Genomic DNA, 20,018 nt, shown 5'->3' on the forward strand with positions numbered 1-20,018 from the left:
GGGATTATTAGATTCTGTGTTAGTCTTGTTGTTGAACTACGGATTCTCATCTCAACAGCTGCAAATGTTCAATCTCTTTGAGCTCTATGCCATCTTCACAGACCCTTTGACATAACAATCACAACTTTTGTGGTTTTAACTCTTTGTATGTTAACTTATAGGTTATCTGTATGTTAAAGTTAAAAATGACAATGCCTATTTTTCATTAAATATTGCAGCGTTTATTATATAAAAGTTTATCAATGTTGGTCATTCTCTTTTTAAAATTGTGTGCACTTAAAATATTCAGTTAAAATAAAAAAAATGCACTTCTGTCCTGTAGTCTCTGTCCATTTTAGATGATGTATTTTAGACAGTTTGGGAGGAGCATCTGTTAACTCCTCCCCTTCCACTGTCAATCTGCTGCCAGTTCCATTTCAAAATGCTGTTTTTATACATCCAATCAAATCGCAGAGAAAGACAAAAGCCACTTCTATGATTGTTCTCATTAAAATTCCATTTCACTCGGAAATGCGCCGAAATACGGAAAAACAATCACGACTTCTGGTTCACAGGGAATTTAATGGACTGAACAATCTTTTATATTATATTTAAATAAAATATTTTTTCTTTTTTCTTTTGTTATTATTTGATCTATTTTTTTTTTTACATTTTTATTAAATTCCAAATTTGAAGGAACATTGTTGAGATCACTTCTGAAACCCATGAAGGGACACATTTGAGATGACTCGGTATGTTTTTCTTTCAATTAAACATTAAATTTAAGGAAAACAATTAAAATATTAAGGAGATATTAATGTCGCACTTCAATACATTATTGAGATCTTAAGTGTAGCTCTCATTGAGACACATGAGAATTGTTTTAATTTCAATACAAACATCCCAGAAGCCAGACACTTTAGCGGGGGTATGCATTGAAACACATGTGTCCAGTAGAAACAATTGAAATATTACAGATGAGCGCTGATTTCCTTTGTAATGAGATCCTTGCTCACGGGCCGCCCCAAGCAGAGTTCATCCCGTTCACTGTCTGCTCATACGTCCATCCGACGTCTTTCACGCGCCTTTCAAGTCGAGCGCTTTAAATCTGCAAAACTTCAGATGGCACTTGTAATGGATCTGACCCGAGGTCAGGGGCTTTATGTGCTTGAAGAGCTGAAGAGAAATGTGACTTCTCCTGAGCTCTCGACGCTTGAAAGCACAGCTCACCTCTTTAGCATCGAGCTCTGAGCACAGATGTATCACGCCACACAAACATCGCCGGTGGCTACGGCTCCTCACTGGGATTGCACTTCCCCAGCCGTGTGACTACATAAGCAGAGAGCAAAAGAAAGCCAGACAGAATGAAAGAACAAAAGGAAACAGACATGGACAGCCAGACGAAGGTTTGTTTGTGGCACAGACTCAAGAGAGAGTCCATGCGCTTATTTTCCCAAGTAGATGTTTGCCTGCAGAAGCATCTTCACATCTCTCTCAATCGTTCTGAAACATGCAAACATGTCCAGGTCATGTTTTACCCACCAAAATTTAGTTGAGAAAAATATGGATAGAAGAATATAATAGAGTTATGTGTAAATATATGTTTCTTTTAAAAAATGTAGTTAAATAATTGAGAGCGAATTTAACTGTGGCTTGAGTGTCATTTGTGTCTCAGATATTTCTACTGAATAAAGAGCCAGAAATATAATAAATAATAAAAAAATGATTAAAAATAATTATAATAATATATATATATATATATATGTAAATAAATAAAATAAATAAATAAATAAATGATTAAATAAATACATAAAAGACTCAATAAATACATAATTGAATTAAACAACTACAATGTAATATAAATAAAAATCATAATGTTTAAGGTATGGTGATGTGCTTTGTGAGGGTTTTGAGTTTTATTATGAAAGGGTGAAATCACATTTAGATGTTTGGTCGTAACGTCATTTTTAAAGCATGTGATGTGATTCGTGTTAATATTCTTTTATAAAGCGTGTTGTTGATCTACAGAATGTCTGCCGTTTCAGGAATCGAGATCTTTGGGAATGAAACAGCAATGTGTTACCCTGAACGACCGCAATTATTTTGTGTTGCCATGGCATTGGTGAGACACAGGCATGAAATAATGAAAATGGTGAAAGACACACGCCAGTCTGACACTCCTAAGGTTTCAAGCGTTTATTCTTTTCACGTCATAAGAGTCTAAATCAGAATCTGAATGATTCCTCCTGGGACTGATAGCAGAAGATCACAAACACGTTTTAACCCTCTTCCCCACCTGCTCAACTGTTACGAGGTGCCAATTTTGTATGAATCTGTACAAAAACGTACTATTATTGGAAAAAAGCACACCGAGGTGTGCACCAAACCCTACACCAATTCAATGTACACATTCATGTGAATAGTTGTAAACGAAAAAGTTGTTGTAAATAAGCAACCAATTCACTAAGATTTTTATTGCTATTTTATTTGGTACAATTTTATTATGATTTGGGTTAGAAACATTTTTTTTTCTCAAGAAGATGGGGTAGAAGAGCAACAAACATATAAATACATATAAAAAAGAAAATATAAATAATATACAAGAAAAAAACAAGAAACTAGATATACTTAATATACAGAAAACAATACACAAAAGCATAAAGTTATAAAATAATAGATTTTTACTGAAAGAAAACTTGTAGGCAATATAACAATCAGCAATAATTGTTAAATATAATAATAATGTTTTCCCCTAAACTCTTTAGTACAGACCAGTGGTTCTCAAACTGGTGGCCTCAACATCGTTCCAGGGGGACACATATTTTGTGCACTGAAACATCATAAAATAAGACCACCAACCCAAATAATTGATGTTTATTGAAGTGTTTGGGTTTTAGAAAAAAAAAAATATGATTAAAAGTCTTTTTTTGGGGGGGCACAAAGCAATGCACTCTACTAAAAAGGGATTCTTACATCAAAAGAGTTTGAGAACCACTGGTATAGACAGTTTCATCGGATGCACGTGTCTTGCCCAAAGATAACTTCTGGTCTGTGTTTGGTTATAATATATATATTTCTTTTTAATTAATAGTTTTCCTTAATATTTATGCTTAATTGTTTTTTCATTGAGTTAAATTAAATAAATTTACTCAGAGGTTTGGTCCACATAACATTTGTTTATATTGTTGCATCTTTACAGATAATATTCAGTCGTTTCCTTGAACTGCAAATGATTTACTGTCACACCAGAATATTCCGTTGGCAGTCCAAGAGTCAACAAAGCCTATGAGTTGTGAAAAATGTCGGTTTTCTGCATTTATATAGTTTTTAAACAGCAAGCACTCCACAATTTTACTGTCCTTACAGTTTATTAACATTAACACATTCCTACACATTTCACTTTGTATGAAAAATCATCGAAAGAGTTATTTCACAATATCATTGTAGTAGAGTAGGCGGGGCGAGACCGTGGTTCGAGTCCGGTGAGTAATTGTGAATTAGCGCCAGCTGTGCGCACACCGGGCTCGAATCACGTAGGAGATGGGAGCATAAAAGGAACGAGCGACCGGACCGTCGAAGAGAGAGGACCGGGCCCGAACTTGTGTTTGTATTTATATTTATGTTCATGTTAATGTTATTGCGCCGGCGGTCGTCCGTGAGGGGCCGCCGGCTATTATTACTTTATTAAATGTTTGTTTAAATGTTTGCCGGTTCCCGCCTCCTTCCTTCCATTTTATTGAGATTTGTTACATTGGTGCCGAAACCCGGGAGGAAGGAGAGACATGCTGTCGGAGAGTCCTCGCCGCCGAGTGGCCTCGCGGTGCCGGAGAGTTCGGGCAGCGCGGACGAAGGGCGTCCGCCAGTGGCTGCCCGAAGCGGTGGCTCTGGGGAAACGGAAGTGCACAGTGCGGCCACCGTCAAAACTTCGGTGGAACGGCGACCTTTGCTGCCGCGCCCCTGGGTCGAGGTGGGGTGGCTTTCGTCCAAGTGGGAGCGGGGGGGTTGCCGCCGTCCGCCAGAGGCCGGAGCCTGTGTCCGTCCCCCGAGGGGGAGGAGCAGGGGGCGGAAGTGCCGGGTGAGCCACCGCCTGCCAGAGGCCGGAGCCTGCGTCCGTCCGCCCAAGGGGGAGGAACAGGGGACGGGGAACCCGCCCCGACTCCCGGATAAAGGAGGAGCCACCGCCGGCCGCCAGGGGGCGGACGGTCGAGCCGTCCACCGAAGCCCCAGGGCCACCGCAAGGCACCGCGAAGGAGAGTTCTCCGGCTGGTTGAGGAACGAGCGGCAGCATGTCTGGGAACCGGATTTTTTTTTTTTTTTTTCCTCTCTCCCCTCTCTCTTTCCGGTCGCTCCGAGGGCTCCCGTCTCCGTTGTCTCGTCTCGTCGCTGCATACCCCCCACCCCACCCCCCCCGAGGGAGGGGGAGGGAGCTTGCACAGTCGCGGGGGTACCCCCCGGCCTGTGAGGGGTGATGGGGGTATGTAGTAGAGTAGGCGGGGCGAGACCGTGGTTCGAGTCCGGTGAGTAATTGTGAATTAGCGCCAGCTGTGCGCACACCGGGCTCGAATCACGTAGGAGATGGGAGCATAAAAGGAACGAGCGACCGGACCGTCGAAGAGAGAGGACCGGGCCCGAACTTGTGTTTGTATTTATATTTATGTTCATGTTAATGTTATTGCGCCGGCGGTCGTCCGTGAGGGGCCGCCGGCTATTATTACTTTATTAAATGTTTGTTTAAATGTTTGCCGGTTCCCGCCTCCTTCCTTCCATTTTATTGAGATTTGTTACAATCATGAATAAAAGAGTTGTTGTAAAGAGCTAACTTGCTGTGATCAATATGATCAGTCGTTATGTTATCCTCCTTGAAAAAAGCATTATTGAATAGTATGTTCAAGATGCTTGACGTCTCTGGAGCCTGCTGCGTTTATTCTTTAATAGACGTGGTGACCATGGCACGAGGAACTTCATAAAAATTACTTTTTTTTCCAAAATACGCTGGCCTTAACTTGGCAGAACTTCAATTGTTTAATCATTTCTTAAAATTACAGTTCATTATAAACCACAGAGAGCTTTATATGCCTTTACACATTTAATGTTGCTAATGTGACCTTTAAACATTCTCTCTCTCTCTGTCTTAAGGATTGATCCGGACAGCCGTGGCGGATCTCGACCGCGAGACTCAAGACCGTTATGAGCTGGTTGTCAAGGCAACAGATATGGCAGGCCAAATGGGTGGTCTCTCTGGCTCTACCACGGTGACCATAGTGATTACGGATGTTAATGACAACCCTCCGCGCTTCCCTCAAAGTGAGTGTGCATTATTTCTCCCATCATGATGTCAGCGGTGGCCTTTTGCTAGAGTGTTTGAAGCACACACTGGACCAAACCCCGGCGTTTCAGAAATTTGGAAACATCCAGAAATGTTTAAATAGTGATTTCCAGTAAGAGGACTATGAGAAATTTGGCGCATTTAGTTTGGTTAAGACTTTACTCTTTGCATTTTTGCGTACCTTCTGCTGGTTCTTCAAGTAATATGCGAGTGAAAAACACAATTGTGATCATATTTACGTGATCAATGATATGCTAAAGGTTTGCCAATAGCTGTTCTTTCGGCTCCGGTGGGTTTGAGCCTTGGTGAGGTCTTGGATGTGTCGTGTGCTCGCCCTGCAAATCTTTCCGAGGTGACTGTAATGTAGCTTCTAAAAAAAGAGTGTTTTGTACAGTTCATACATCACGGCCGCAAGTAAATAAAAAGCACTTTGTCTCATTGGTCACACATCAGAACAGACCTGGTGGGAAACACATTTGATGCCAGATGTGTGTTGTGTTTGTGCCTTTGTGTTTGCGCTGTGTGTTCGCTGCCCCGCCGTATTAAGAGAAGTGAAGCACATTGTGTGTGATGTTTTTACTCTCTCGTGCCATTGTTTCATTCTCTTTTCTTCTTCTCACGAGGCATTTTCTTTATTACAGTAAAGAGCCTCGCTGTGAATCACTTACACCCTGATATCTTTCTTTTCATATCTACACGAGTCCTCGCTTTTTTCTCCCTCGTTCTCTTCACAAGCCTCATTTATGCTAGTTTTACTCCAGCATCTAATTCATTAAGCCTTGCTTTTTGTGTCGCCAGCCAAAATGAGATCCGTGTGGTCCTTTATGTCACACGCTGCACTCAAACATATTGCACATTACTACAGGTGGCTGTTATACAAGGCTTGAATGCTTATTAGAACAAGAACATTGTGTTGGGAAGTAGTCTGTACAGTTGTTCTTGGAAATGGTCTCAATCTGTGGGATTAAAGACAACGTTTATGTCATTAAGTTTTTTCCCCCGTTCCTAGTAAAAGATTGCATGCTTATATATATATATATATATATATATATATATATATATATATATATATATTGGGTTATTCTAAAAAATGACATTTCAGCTGATGATGGACAAGATGATTTGTAAAAATATCATTTAATTTGTAAAGTTGACTCTTGATGGTGTTGAAATCATATTTTACCCCCCAACCAGACCAAATCAGATCAGTTGCAGTAGATCATCACTGAGACATGCTTACCCCCCAATGTTCAGATTAGAGATAGTATCACAATTTGTGTTTAACATTGTGTACTGTGCAACTATTTTTTTTTTAAGTGTATACCTTGTAAAATATTTTTTTCATTTACTGTAGTTAATACTTATTGCTTTAATATACTATAGTATATTATAGGTAAATATCACGGTATAATAGGTATTTTTTACCATTTAATGCGGTTAATACGTATCGCTATAATATACAGTAGTGTTTACTATAGTAAACTGAAGCAAAATGTCTGGATACTACAGTTTTTTTAACCTTAGTAAATACTTCAGTGTACTAGTTTTTCCATGTTCTGTAGTTAAACTTATTGCTATAAAATATTATAATATAAACTACGGAACCCTTAAGAAAAATGTCTAGATACTACAGTGTTTTTGAACTTTAATATGGTAAAAAAAAACTTTTTTCCATTTATTGTAGTTATTACTCATCTCTATAATATACTGTAATATATACTACAATGTTGACCCTAGTAATCTGAACTTACATTTCTAGATACTACAGTGTTTTCAACTTTTCTATAGTAAATACTACAGTATACTTCAGTGGTTTCTATGTAGGGTTTTGAGAGGAAAACTCAAGTCATTTAAACAACTAAAAATATTTTAGAGCAAATATTTCCAACACCATCCACTTTACCATTTTTGATAACGTCCAAACATTGTCGCAGAGATGTATCTGTATGAAAGAGACCCCTCTCTTCTCGTCTGACAGAGATGTACCAGTTTTCGGTGTCAGAAGGGGCGGCGATCGAGACCGCGGTGGGTCGAGTGATCGCCACAGATGCCGACATGGGTGAGAACACAGACATGAGTTACCTGATCAAAGATGAGGAAGGAGGAGAACTCTTCAAAGTCTCCACGGACGGCGACACACAAGAGGCCGTGATCACCATCAAAAAGGTAGACGGGCCACGTCTCCAGCGGGTCAGAGCAGACCAGACATGAGTCACACATGCTTTCTTCATGATAAAGCTATTTACTATAAAAATCAGCCTGAAATCAACATGTTTGAATGTATTTATTCATTTTTTAAGCCACAGAAACCACATGTTTCATAGTTTTCACTCTTTCTCATCTGCAGCCTCTAGACTTCGAGAGCAAGCGCTCACATAACGTAGTCGTCGAGGCGGTAAATAAACACGTGGACCCTCGTTTCGTGGACCTGGGGTCCTTCCGGGACCAGACCATAGTGAGGGTGAGTGTGTTGGATGTGGACGAAGCCCCCATCTTCATCCCCTCCTCTGGTACCATCATGGAAGTTCAGGAAGATGCCCGGTTGGGAGCTCTGGTTGGGATCGTGACGGCGAGAGATCCGGATATGGATAATGTCCCCGTCAGGTATTCTATTATCTATTATAATATTTGTGCTTTTCTAAATATTCTTCAACTATATAAGAAGCAGTCGCGGTCTGTTCTTTTCTTTTTCACATAAATCTTACAGTAGTTATAAGTAGTTCCAGCAAGCCTTCACAAACAAAAAAAACGATTTAGATGTAATTCTCCCCGACGTCTTTAGAGAAATGGCTGCCGTGCAGAAAACCGCAGCCATGGATCCTTCAGCAGTTTTGCATTTGAATGCGTTCTAAACTTTGGCAGCGGCGGCGCTTCATCAGCTTTTTCATCACAATACACAAGTTCCCCGACCGACGGCCTCCACGAGATTAAGGCGAAACAATTTGTTTATGTGTGTGCGCGTTTAGACCCTGGCGAGCGTCCACATCCCCTTAGTTTAGACAAGAATCAATTTTCACTATTGAACAGGCCTATTATTGAAGAAATACAGAGTCATGCAAGCGTGACCGAGGCTCCCGGATGGCGCTGGCCGGAGGATTTTGCTATTATGCTATAGGCACCTTGCCACATAACTGCTATCCCTCTTCAAACACACACACACACACACGTCTAGAAAAGCGTATTCACCTTCAGGCATTGGAGAGCACGTCAAACCATCACAAAAACTTTCCATCCGCCGTTGTGTGGAGTTGTGTAGCGCGTTCGGAATGACGCCCATTGTATTTGCAGCCCGCGTTTTGGTCGACGTCCAGATGGAGGACTTTATTCTCCAGAGCCATCGGAGCACAGAAATATGATTTACTCATCGCTCAAAGGGGGCACGCTGGGGAAGTAAAAGGCTTCGGCTGGCCGTACAGTCTCTCTCACACACACCCACAGCCTTTGCAAATTACCTCCATTAAAAATGCATGAGGCTGTGTTCAGAGTGCTCCAGGTGTTATAAAGCACAGTGCAGTGGCAGGCGACTTGGCCGCTTGGCTGGCACACATCCGCTCGTGGCACCGAGCCCGTGCCCGTCGGTACCATTTTAATCATCTACATTGGACTCGGCTAGCGGGCGAGAGCTGCACCCGGGGCGCCATCGCTCTTTCCTGTGCCCGGGCGACACGGTACCGGCGTGGCACAGAGGGAGCGGGCCCTCAGAAAGCAAAAAAAATACACTGGGTTCTGTTTGGACTGAAAATATTTGTTTGCCTGCTTTCAGCTGTGACTTACAATGAGCGCAGAGACAGAAATGAATGTGGCGATGTGGTCGTTTTTATTATTAATGTTATTTTTATATACAGTAGCCCTATAGATTTTATTTTTGGGGGGGTCAGTTCTTTTGGTTCTAATGTAGAATAAGTAGGTTGATAAATTGTTGAGTTGCATTAATTTTGAGAAAATGTTTATTAAAATTGTATATAAAAAATCTCTTTCTCTCTCTCTCGCTCGCTCACTCACTCAATCTCGCTCTCTTACTCTTAATCTCGCTCGCTCACTTGCTCTCACTCACTCACTCACTCTCTCTCTCTCTCTCTCTCTCTCATACTCGCTTACTCTCACTCTGTCTCTCTCTCTCTCGCTCGCTCGCTCGCTCACTCGCTCTCTCTCTCTCTCTCTCTCTCTCTCACTCACTCACTCACTCTTGCTCTCACTCTCTTTCTCTCTTTCTCTCTCTCACTCACTCTGTGTCTCTCTCTCTCTCTCGCTCGCTCTCTGTCTCTCGCTTACTCTCACTCTCTCTCTCTCTCTCTCACTCTGTCTCTCTCTCTCTCTCTCTCTCTCTCTCTCTCGCTCGCTCTATGTCTCTCGCTTACTCTCACTCTCTCTCTCACTCTGTCCCTCTCTCTCTCTCTCTCTCTCTCTCTCGCTCGCTCTCTCTCTCTCTCACTCTGTCTCTCTCTCTCTCTCTCTCTCTCTCTCTCTCTCTCGCTCGCTCACTCTCTCACCCATGAGTTTTTAAATAAAACAGTCACTGTACTTTCTTTTTCCATGACAATTAAAAGTCAAGCAGTGTTGTGTAGTTGAATAATCTTTTCTCTGGCCTAAATTGAGAATCTTCTGGACACTAATAGGTTCTTCTCCCTCTGGGCTGTTTCACTTTTTCAAAATGCGTCTCAACCTTCGGCCGACGGTAATAAGCGGAAGGTAAAATAAGAAGTGAATAAATCCGTTTAGTTTTAGAAGCCCGAGGATGTTAAAGATGAATCATCAAAGCCTTCATGGACGGTTGTTGTCTGTCAGTAGCGTTTTTATTCGGCACGAGCTGAATTTCTTTTAAGCAGTGTATCAAATATTAATCATTTGTTTGAAGAAGGCTAAGACTGGAAGGAAGTCTTCTTCTTCATTTTGTCTTATGTTAGCAGAACTCTCCTCAACTCTTTTTATTCTTTTGGTTCGTACAACAAAAACAAACGCTTGCTGATCTGTCAGTTAACGGATTCTGTGAAATCCAGTACAGATAGTGTGTCAAATACTCGGAACAGGTTTAGAATCTAAATCTAAAAAAAATCATCTCTCTGGATGGACATATACAGTATGTTTGAATGTAAAGCTCCAAAATTGATACTATAGTTTCATGTGTCTGTAATATTTAATTATTAAAGTACCATTTATTTATTTATTTTAACAAGCCAATTTTAGTTTTTCAACAACTACAGACAAAAGCGTTTAGTCTTATGGAAAAGAACAAAATGGATTTGGCACACAACCGTCTCTGTAGAGCCTTTACAAACTGCTTTCTCTGTTTCAGGTTCTCTATAGATCGAAACACAGACCAGGAGCAGATCTTTAACATCGACCCTGTAACCGGTGCCATTACTCTGGCAAAGATCCTGGACCGCGAGACGGCCGGCTGGCACAACATCACTGTCACAGCAATGGAAGCAGGTGATGAACATGGGTCATGATCCACTGTGAACTCACAGTCGAGCATGTTGGAGACGTGTTTCGTCTTAGCGTCCAAGGGTCTGTCATCATGATAAGATAATGAAGCTCAAAGCGGTTATGTAAACTATAAAGAATGGAAGAGATTTGCATGATTTTTTACCTATTTTGAAGATATGATGAAGCTACGCTGGTGTTTTTTGGACACAAGCACGTGTCTGAATGTCGTCAGATAACAGAATATCAAAGCAAGTGTCATTTTGAGACAGCACAAGCGTTTCTGTTAAATAACTGAAGATCTCTCTATCGCCATTTCTGTTTAAATAACTGCATGCTACAAAATTTCTGTTTATTTTAAGTCCCTTCGTTTACGTGTTGAAGTCAAATGACTTGGATCTGTCTTTTCAGCGGCTTGTGGTTTATGCGTACAGCCATTCTTGTACACATGCAGGGTTGCGGTTATCGTGTGACCCGACATTCACGCCCGGCTTTTGCACACAAGGCCAATTTATTCATCTCAAGACAAATTGGTGCCGTCCCGAGTTGCTCTTTCCAAGAGTTGCATCACATGTTGGGTCTGGTGTTAATTGGTCATTTTAGAGCTTTTGTTTTACCCGCAGAGAGTCCACAGCTTATTCTTGCGAGTCCACAGCTTAATCCAAATTCCCATCTAATATCAGTCCACGCTCAGTCACGTCCAAATACACGACACCAGCAGGCGATGAGCTGGAAAAGGTTAGAAGGCCAAGCTCGGAAAAGTTTTTTTAATGATTCCCTCGTACGATCGCATCTTAAAATTTCACACTTCATTCAAGAGCGTAATGAGCGTTCACCGAAGAGTAACGCTGACGGATCGATGTTTTCAGAAAGTTTCACGCGCCATCGCCGCTGCTATTAGTGTTAATAATATTTCAAACTCCAGATTCCAAACGTTTAGAGACGATGGTTCGGTATCCGTCAGATGACTAAACACACGACTTTAGTCTTTTTGAGGTCATCGGTTTAGCCGATGCAGGTATGGCCATGAGCACTCGAACGGTTAAAGACGACTTGAGGAAATTAAATTTTCATTCCTGTCGTCTATGAGAAGTTATCAGGTCTTTTTCTTCCCCGAGTCTTGACGTCGTGCTTCCAGACGATAGCCGGACGGGAGTTTTGCTGTCAGACGAGTTCGGCTATCGGCTGAGGAAGACTGACACATAATTTCTGGGCGTTTGATAGGGTGCGTGATATCAAACTGCAGACAGGATTTCTCTCAGCCTCCATCTTTTTCAGGTGATAAATAGAGGAGAAACCATCTTGTCTTGCCCTCAGGGTAAAGAGATACTACTAATGTTTGTGTCTTTATCTAGACAGAAAGGACATTTAGTGTGGTGAGTGAAAAATATGAATGCAACGGCATTCCGCCTGAACTATTTTTGAGCCCTTTCTGACCATTATAAATTTAAGCTTTTCTAAGACGTTTACACAAATACTGCTTTCTGTTTTTATAAACAATATGCTGATTTTAACGTTGGTTAAAATTGTTGTTGTTATTTTGCTTCATTATTTAATTTTTTTTTGATTAAATAAAGAGCAAATGGAAATGTTTAATTTGTGTCTCAGATAATGGAAGTCTCCTGAGAAGAAAATCGAACGTTTCACAAACGTCTCTAGAAGAGTTAAAGCTCAATTATACCTTAAGAAAAATCTCTCGATCTATGGGCGCTTTTTTAACGATCAAACACTGTGTCTTCACTTGACACGGTGTGACGCGACATACGGCATGTTCTAATGGGATTGCCGCACAGCGCTGGTGTGGACAAAATGTAAAATTGTCTCTCTTTGAAAATCTATAAAAGTTATGAAAGAGAACCTTTGAGCACTAAAATGTTCATCTGGGACACAGCAGTAGGGGATGTGAATCAGTACTTTGTCTTCTTGAGGAGACACGTGAACAGCATGATTCACTCGTTTCATCTCCTGTTGTGACCGAAGTGCAGAGACGTTTATTCAGGCCGACATGTATTGTCCAGCAGGCCCTGACGACAGACACGAGGCTTTTCACAGTCAAAGTTAAATTTAGCCAATTGTTCACCGTGTCCAATGACTCACCTGTGGAAAAACGGAAGCGATACGAAATAAAATTCAGTTCTTGTTTATGTGCCAGATTGTTGCCGTTGGACGGGCCTTCGGTGAGGACGGGCGTATTGTTTTGTCAATTTGTACGGCGTTTGAAGCTCATTAGGCACGGTTGGTTAAGGCGAGGAAAGCTGATAAAACATGACGAGTTTAATTAAATATTTAGGCCATAGGTCTGTCAGATAGATGGATTCAGTGCCAGCTAACACGAGAAAGGTTGAGAGCCGATCTCCCACTGGAGCTCTTATGAGTCATGGTCACACACCAGAGGTTATATGAACTTTATTCTGATACAACATTCACCTGGATGATTATTTCTCTTTATTTTTGATAGTAAGACATTTGATGGGAACATAATCAACGTCATATTAGGGTTAACATGACATTTATGTTTTCTGTACGAACATTTACATTTAATTATTGTGTATTTGTAAATTCTGCCATCATTTTTTTTCATCCTCATGTCATTCCAGATCTGCATGTAACTCTTTCATCTGCAGAACACAAAAGAAGATATTTTGAGAAATGTCTCAGCGGTTTTGTGTTCGCACAATGGAAGTCAATTGGATTAATTGTTCAACATTCTTTAAAATATCTTCTTTGTGTTCTGCAGAAGAAAGAAAGTCACAGAGATTTGAAATGACACGAGGGTAAATAAATGATTGGATAGTTTTAATTTCTGGGTGAGCTGTCCCTTTAAATGATTCATACGTTTTTACTACTGTATATATTGTGAACAAGGCTCCTCCGAGTTTTTTAAGTCACCCTACGACTTAATTTCGTTGTCGCAAACAGTGGAAATGCTTTCAAACAGGATTGAGAAACAAGTTTTCTAAGATAGTGCCCGACTGGTAATGAGTTCTAGGTGGCCGCCCAGCATCTGTCCGTCTCTCTCTAATCTGCTCATATCTCTTCATATCTCACACACCCACCAGTAATTAAATTTAACTCTGATCTTTGCTCTATAACCACTGAGAAAGTATTGCTGGCTTTCAGGGTGTAATACACTTGAAATCTGTGTCTTTTGGATGTCACAGTCAGTCTTAATTTATATAGACTGTTTCATCAGACACACACGCCGGGACTGCAGTAAAAGGGATACTTCACCCAAAAATAAAATTGTGTCATCGTTTACTCACCTTCGAGTTGTTCCAAATCTGTATAAATTTCTTTGTTCTGATGAACATAGAGAAAGATATTTGGAAGAATGTCAGTAACCAAACAGATTTTGCCCCCTCTTGACTCCCATAACAAGAAAAAATAGAAATTGTTGACAAAACTTTGCCTACATTCTTCAAAATGTCTTCTTTCGTGTTCAATAGAAGCATAAAATGATTCACTGTATTTATTCCTATAATGGGAGGAAACCTACTGTCCTACTATGGTCAAGAACTGTTTGGTTATACACATTCTTCCAAATATCTGTCTCTGTGCTAATAAGAACAAAGACATTTTTAAAGATTTGGAACAACTGGAATGTGAGTAAATGATGACAGAATTTTCTCATTTTTGGGTGAAGTATCCCTTTAATTTCTGGTCTGTGTTTGGCTAGTGTACAATAATTTAGCTGTATTGTCAACTTATATACAGTAGTGCAAGTCATAATTTTAAGAACAGACATCCATCACATGATGTTTTTACTTCCTGTTTCAAAAACCAATGGAAAACAATGAACTGTAATATATAAAGGAATGAAAATATGGAATGATTTACCATCAGATATTGCAAACAAAATGAGGTTCAAAAAATCTTTAAAGGAATATTTCATGACATAATGTATTACAAATGGTTTGTTTTTAAATGATGTATCTTTTCTTAACTTGATGTTTATTGTTTGATGTATTTTTGGGATCCAAGGAAGAGCAGTATTTAACTATTTCAAATAAATAAACTATTTAATAGTATATTTATATTATAAATAGACAAGTTTAGCCAATTAATGCTTCTTCTTGGTTTCTTTTGATTGTTATTGGAAATAATCTACATGCACTCTATTGCTTCTGAATGTGTAACCGGAAGTTATGGGCAGTCCACAAACATGCACATGCGCACTAACGTTTTCTTATGTTGTCACAATGTTGAAACCGTATAATTCATTGTAAAAGATCTAGAATTTTTCATTTTTGGGGGGGCTACATTTTATGCAGCTATATTACTAAAAGACGTTTGTTCAATATATATTTTTTATTTTTAAATGAAGTTGAAATCACCATCTTGTGTCGTTTCTGCAGGACCATACATCATCACTAAACAACCTCAGAGCTCACAGCGTCTCTGTCTTGAAAGGGTTATATGTTATCCTTAAAAATCAATTTCACTATGAGGAAAATGAATGAGATTTTACTTCTGTCATAATTTGCTGTCAGCCTGCGGGGCTTCATTTAATCTGAAGAGGATTCTAGATTATAACCTACAGGACGACATCACCTTTTACAGTCTTTCAAAAACCTGATTGTTTACAGATGTAAAATGTTTGTTTTTATAATGGAGAAACATAAATAAAGAATAGATGTTACGGTGAAATAAAAACTATTAATTAACCTGAATTTAATGAACACGTTCTGATTATAATATAAATTGTGAACTTCACAGCTCTGTGGATAAACAATCAAGCGTGTGAATAACACAATGTTGATAAGATGAAGGTAATTATGGCTGATTATAGTTGTGATGGTGGTCACTCACAGACCCTGCAGCGGTGCATCTTTCAGAAAATTCTTGTATTTTTCATGAAATAATAAAACACATTTATTATTTGAGGATCAGCTGGCTCACTACACATGAGTTTTAATTACTAGATGTTAAATGAAACTTATAGTAACCTACAGTAATGATGTATATACTCATTTCCTGACCTCATTAAAACACATGATTAAAATTAAGTTTGGTTGTAGCCTTACAAGGTCAAGATAAAAAATAAATTAGTCCTATATTAAATGCATTTATTGGCGTACAGACACTTTAAAACAACTCCCACACTTACAATTTCACGTGTGAATGGTCAAAGTCATTATTTAGAAATCGACTCAATAATTTCAAATTCATTTTTCAGTTCTAGATTGTCACAATACCATAAACATGTCTTACGATACAATACCAACTAATCGTGATACCAAGTTCATAGTTCAAATCTACAAAATAAACCAAAATGTCATAAAAACACAGATCGAAATTAAAGATTTTGTATTTACTATAGTAAACTGTATTATACTGTAAAATATTTCACTTTTCAATGTAACTTATGATACTCTGTATTATTAACTTAAGAATTGAATCAATTGCATCACAAAAGTATCATACAAATGTAGCAAATACTGTAGTATGCTTTGATATTTACTATGGTAAGACTAAAAAAGACTAGTGCCCAGGAAATGTTGAATAGTTTACTATTTTAACGTACACTAAAAGATTTTTCACGTAGGAACTAATTCAAATGTGCAACAAATTTTATTTATCCAGCAATGTTTATAAAGGGAAATAGTCAGTGAATCATTTGACCGATTTGTTGAAAACGGGCGATTTATTAAAAAAAATAAAGACACTGTCGCTGAATCATTATCTCGCCCGAATCGTTTAAAACACGGATTCATTTAGGAGGGAAACCACAAAAAAAGTCAGATGTAAGTGTTGAAATGAACGTTAATGTACAAATGCAACATTACATACGGTACTTTGATTCAACCGTTAAAAATGCCATTGTGGGTATTTTGAAGCTTCAGTATCGCGACACTACTGTAGCATCCGGTACTCTGTGCAACCCCTCTTCAGTTACTTCTAAGTTATTCACATAATAAAATGTACATATTGAAATCCTGTATGTTTAATTTCTCCTCTCTTCCTCACAGATAACACGTCCATGGCCTCTCAGACCGCTGTAAGCATCCGGATACTGGATGTCAATGACAATCCTCCCGAGCTAGCGACTCCATACGAGGCGTCCATCTGCGAGGATGCCAAACCCGGCCAGGTGAGATAAAGTCTCTCCAGTTTGCGAATTGTGAAATCACATCAATCTAATCACAAACTTCCACACTCTTTTCGATCTGATCACATCTGCATTTGAACGGAGGGGGAAATGAGATCCGCAGAGTAAATGATCAGCGACGCCTCCGGGATCAAATCTGCGGTCAGAAGACAATACCTCAGTGTCTTCCCGTGTTGATAAAACTGTCAGGTCTCGATAGGAACCTGGAAGAGAACGAATGTCATTTCCATGAAAGCATATCTGACAAATATTTATTCATTTTACGTTCGTGGAACATTAGGCATGCGGTGTGATAAAGTGATGAGAATCTAATTGCATTGTGGCCTCTTTGATTCACTTTGACGGCGGTTTACAACACTTAACCGCATTTGTTTTTATAACGCTCAATATTTCGTGTCATCGCGCCGGGCTAATGTGGTTTGGCTCGGCTCGTTCCTCTGTGGCTGGACGATCTGATAGATGCTTCTGACCTCTCCGGAGTTCCAAAACTGGACAGAAACATTGAAGTCACCGCAGAACAATCGGCATGTGTCAGAGTTAGTACCGAGCCAATCGCTTTTCCTTTTTTTTGTCAAAATACTTTCATTATGTTGCTGTGCTCCTAGTTTGGACCTTTTTCAATTGGAACGAAAGATACGTTTTGTCCTGAAGGCAATTTATCAACTCGCCAGTCACAAAAAACTCTTGAAGCAAACTTACCTGCTCCACTTTGTAGAAACTTGATTCACATCTTTGCTCTTGTTTACACATGGAATAAAAAAACGGGTGTGACTTTACATTCTCTGTGAAACACTTTTCTGAATAATATACTACTCACCAGGGCTGGATTGGAAAGAAATTCTGTCGATGGTCGGGTCTGTCGATCGAGGGGGGCTGCATGGTTATTAGTGGCATGAATATGTGTCTTTTGCATTCGCATTGTATTCATTCGCATTTTTACATGTCCGTCTGAGCGGCCAAAGCATCCGTTCAGGCCCCAAACAATAGTGGCCTAGAGGGAAAACGCCCGGAAAGCCAGATGGCCAGTCCGCTCCTGCTACTCAATGTTTTCTGTTTAATGAAAGAGAATGAGGGTTGGGACTGTGGATCTTAACAATATAATACGACTCTGGAATATGTTGGTCATAATGTAAAAGACAAAGAGAATACAAACAATGAAAGAGAAAAACAGTGAGGTGGAATGTTATTTTATTCTTTCAAAATCACTTCACATAAAAGTGTTTGTTTTTCTGAGAGCTGCTACACAACAGACAGATGTTATATAATACACAAGCAGGTACTTCTATTCTGAATAGACTGAATCACATTGTTTTGTTTAAGTTACAAAGAGACGCGGCCATTAACACATCACTTCACCTTCAATCGCATCAATCACACAAGTCCTTACCATGAGGAACACAAGAAAAAATATACCTTTACATTTACAAATCAATGCGTACCAATGCTAACAAGAGTGTTTGTGAGTCAGTCTTATCCCAGTTTTTTCTCAGTCTGACTAAATCAGCAATCTAGCAAAATCATGGTAAATATGTGGTAAAACCAAAGTGCATTTGTAAAAAATCATCATCACGATGGTATAAAAATACATTTTTTAGGCAAAAGAAATGAAAACTATCCTTGGCGCTGATATCATTTTTTGCATCTTGACACAGCTTTGACCATGAGTTTGTTTTGTAGCCTCTGCTTCTCATTATTGAGTAGAAAAGCAGTTGTAGAATTGGTCTTTTTAATGATCTCTGAGAACCCTCTGCTTGTCTGTGACTGAACGTTTCCCTTCTTTCATTTCAAGGGACCAGAGGAACACAAGCCACAACAAATAAGTTGTTTTCAGCTGGAAATGTCATGAAAGTTGTTAGCCGTTCACCTGGCCTCAGTTTTTAAAAGACAAGGTGAAACAACTAGATTTTTGAGTTGTTTTGGAATCATAGACTTTTGTGTGTGCGTGCGTGTCTTCTTAAACTCTTATGGAGACATTTGTAAGATTTCAGACTCTTCTCAGAGAAATATCTGAGACGGAGATGAGATTTGCGCAAGTTTCATGATCTAGTTAATTTAACTCGCTGAAGAGAAATTTTTGAGATACTAAAGAGATCTCATCTGGGATTAAATACCAAAATTAATTTCTTATTTTATCTTATCATTTTATCTTAAACTTATCTTAACTAACTTTATTAATTGATGTTAATAATGTTTTGTAGAATATAAGATATTACTATTATTTATTTACACTGAAACACTAAACTTTTGATGCTGAATGTATCAAGATTAAATGAAGTGTATCTAAATTTTATCCACTTATCACTTTACATTAAGGTTCCCTTTATAAAGCATTTATAAATGTGTTCATTAATGATTAATCATTCATTTACAAATGCATTATAAAGCAGTTATAACTGCGTGAATAAAAAGGGATTCTAACAAACTACCTGCCAAATGGTAAGCCATTAACTCACATGTTATAAATGTTTAATAAATGTATTTATTCATTATTTATTCGCAAAATGTGGCTGTCAGACTGGAAACTGTAGGGTGTTATTTAGTTTTTTCTTAATTTCATTTCTTATGTCACTTTTCAAACCATGTTGCTTACTTGATACGATTCCGAATGTCTTACGGTGCCCTCCAGAATGCCTTCAAATCATGATGCTTATCCTAAAGATACATTTGAAGTCGAAAATGGACCTGAATCGGATCAGATCAGCAACATGGTTTAGAAAGTGACATGAGATATGAAATATACAATAATAAGAAAAAGCAACATACAGTCTCCTGTCTGACAGCCTATTTTGAAAAGAACATTAAAATAATAATGAATCTGCTTTCGAATCAGATAAATAACGAATAAATACATTTATTAAGCATTTATAACATGTGAGTTAAGGTATTTCGTTATAATCCCCTTTTAATTCATGCAGTTATAACTGCTTTATAATGCATTTAATCATTAATGAACACATTTATAAATGCTTAAAGGGAACATTAATGTGAAGTGTTACCATATAGGTAACACTTTATAATAACTGCATGCTATGAAGCGTTAGTAAAGCATTAGTTAATTCATAATTTAATATACTATACAACCAGTGTTGGGTAAATTACTCGTAATTAATTACTAGTTACTCATTACATATTCAATAGTGTAATTAGATTACTGTCCAAATTACTCTGTCCAAAAAGTAT

General features: G+C 38.9%; 1 protein-coding gene across 1 annotated transcript in view; it reads left to right on the top strand.

Annotated features, from left to right (window-relative positions):
• Positions 1–20,018, top strand: part of LOC130425159 (cadherin-22-like) — a 144,443-nt gene that overhangs the window by 93,396 nt on the left and 31,029 nt on the right. Inside the window, 5 exon segments of the mRNA XM_056751245.1 lie at positions 5,116–5,283; positions 7,284–7,471; positions 7,653–7,909; positions 10,599–10,735; positions 16,699–16,820. Of these exon segments, the coding sequence (XP_056607223.1) occupies positions 5,116–5,283; positions 7,284–7,471; positions 7,653–7,909; positions 10,599–10,735; positions 16,699–16,820 (872 nt within the window).

Source organism: Triplophysa dalaica, chromosome 6 (genome assembly GCF_015846415.1).
Source record: "Triplophysa dalaica isolate WHDGS20190420 chromosome 6, ASM1584641v1, whole genome shotgun sequence".
Taxonomy (NCBI): domain Eukaryota; kingdom Metazoa; phylum Chordata; class Actinopteri; order Cypriniformes; family Nemacheilidae; genus Triplophysa; species Triplophysa dalaica.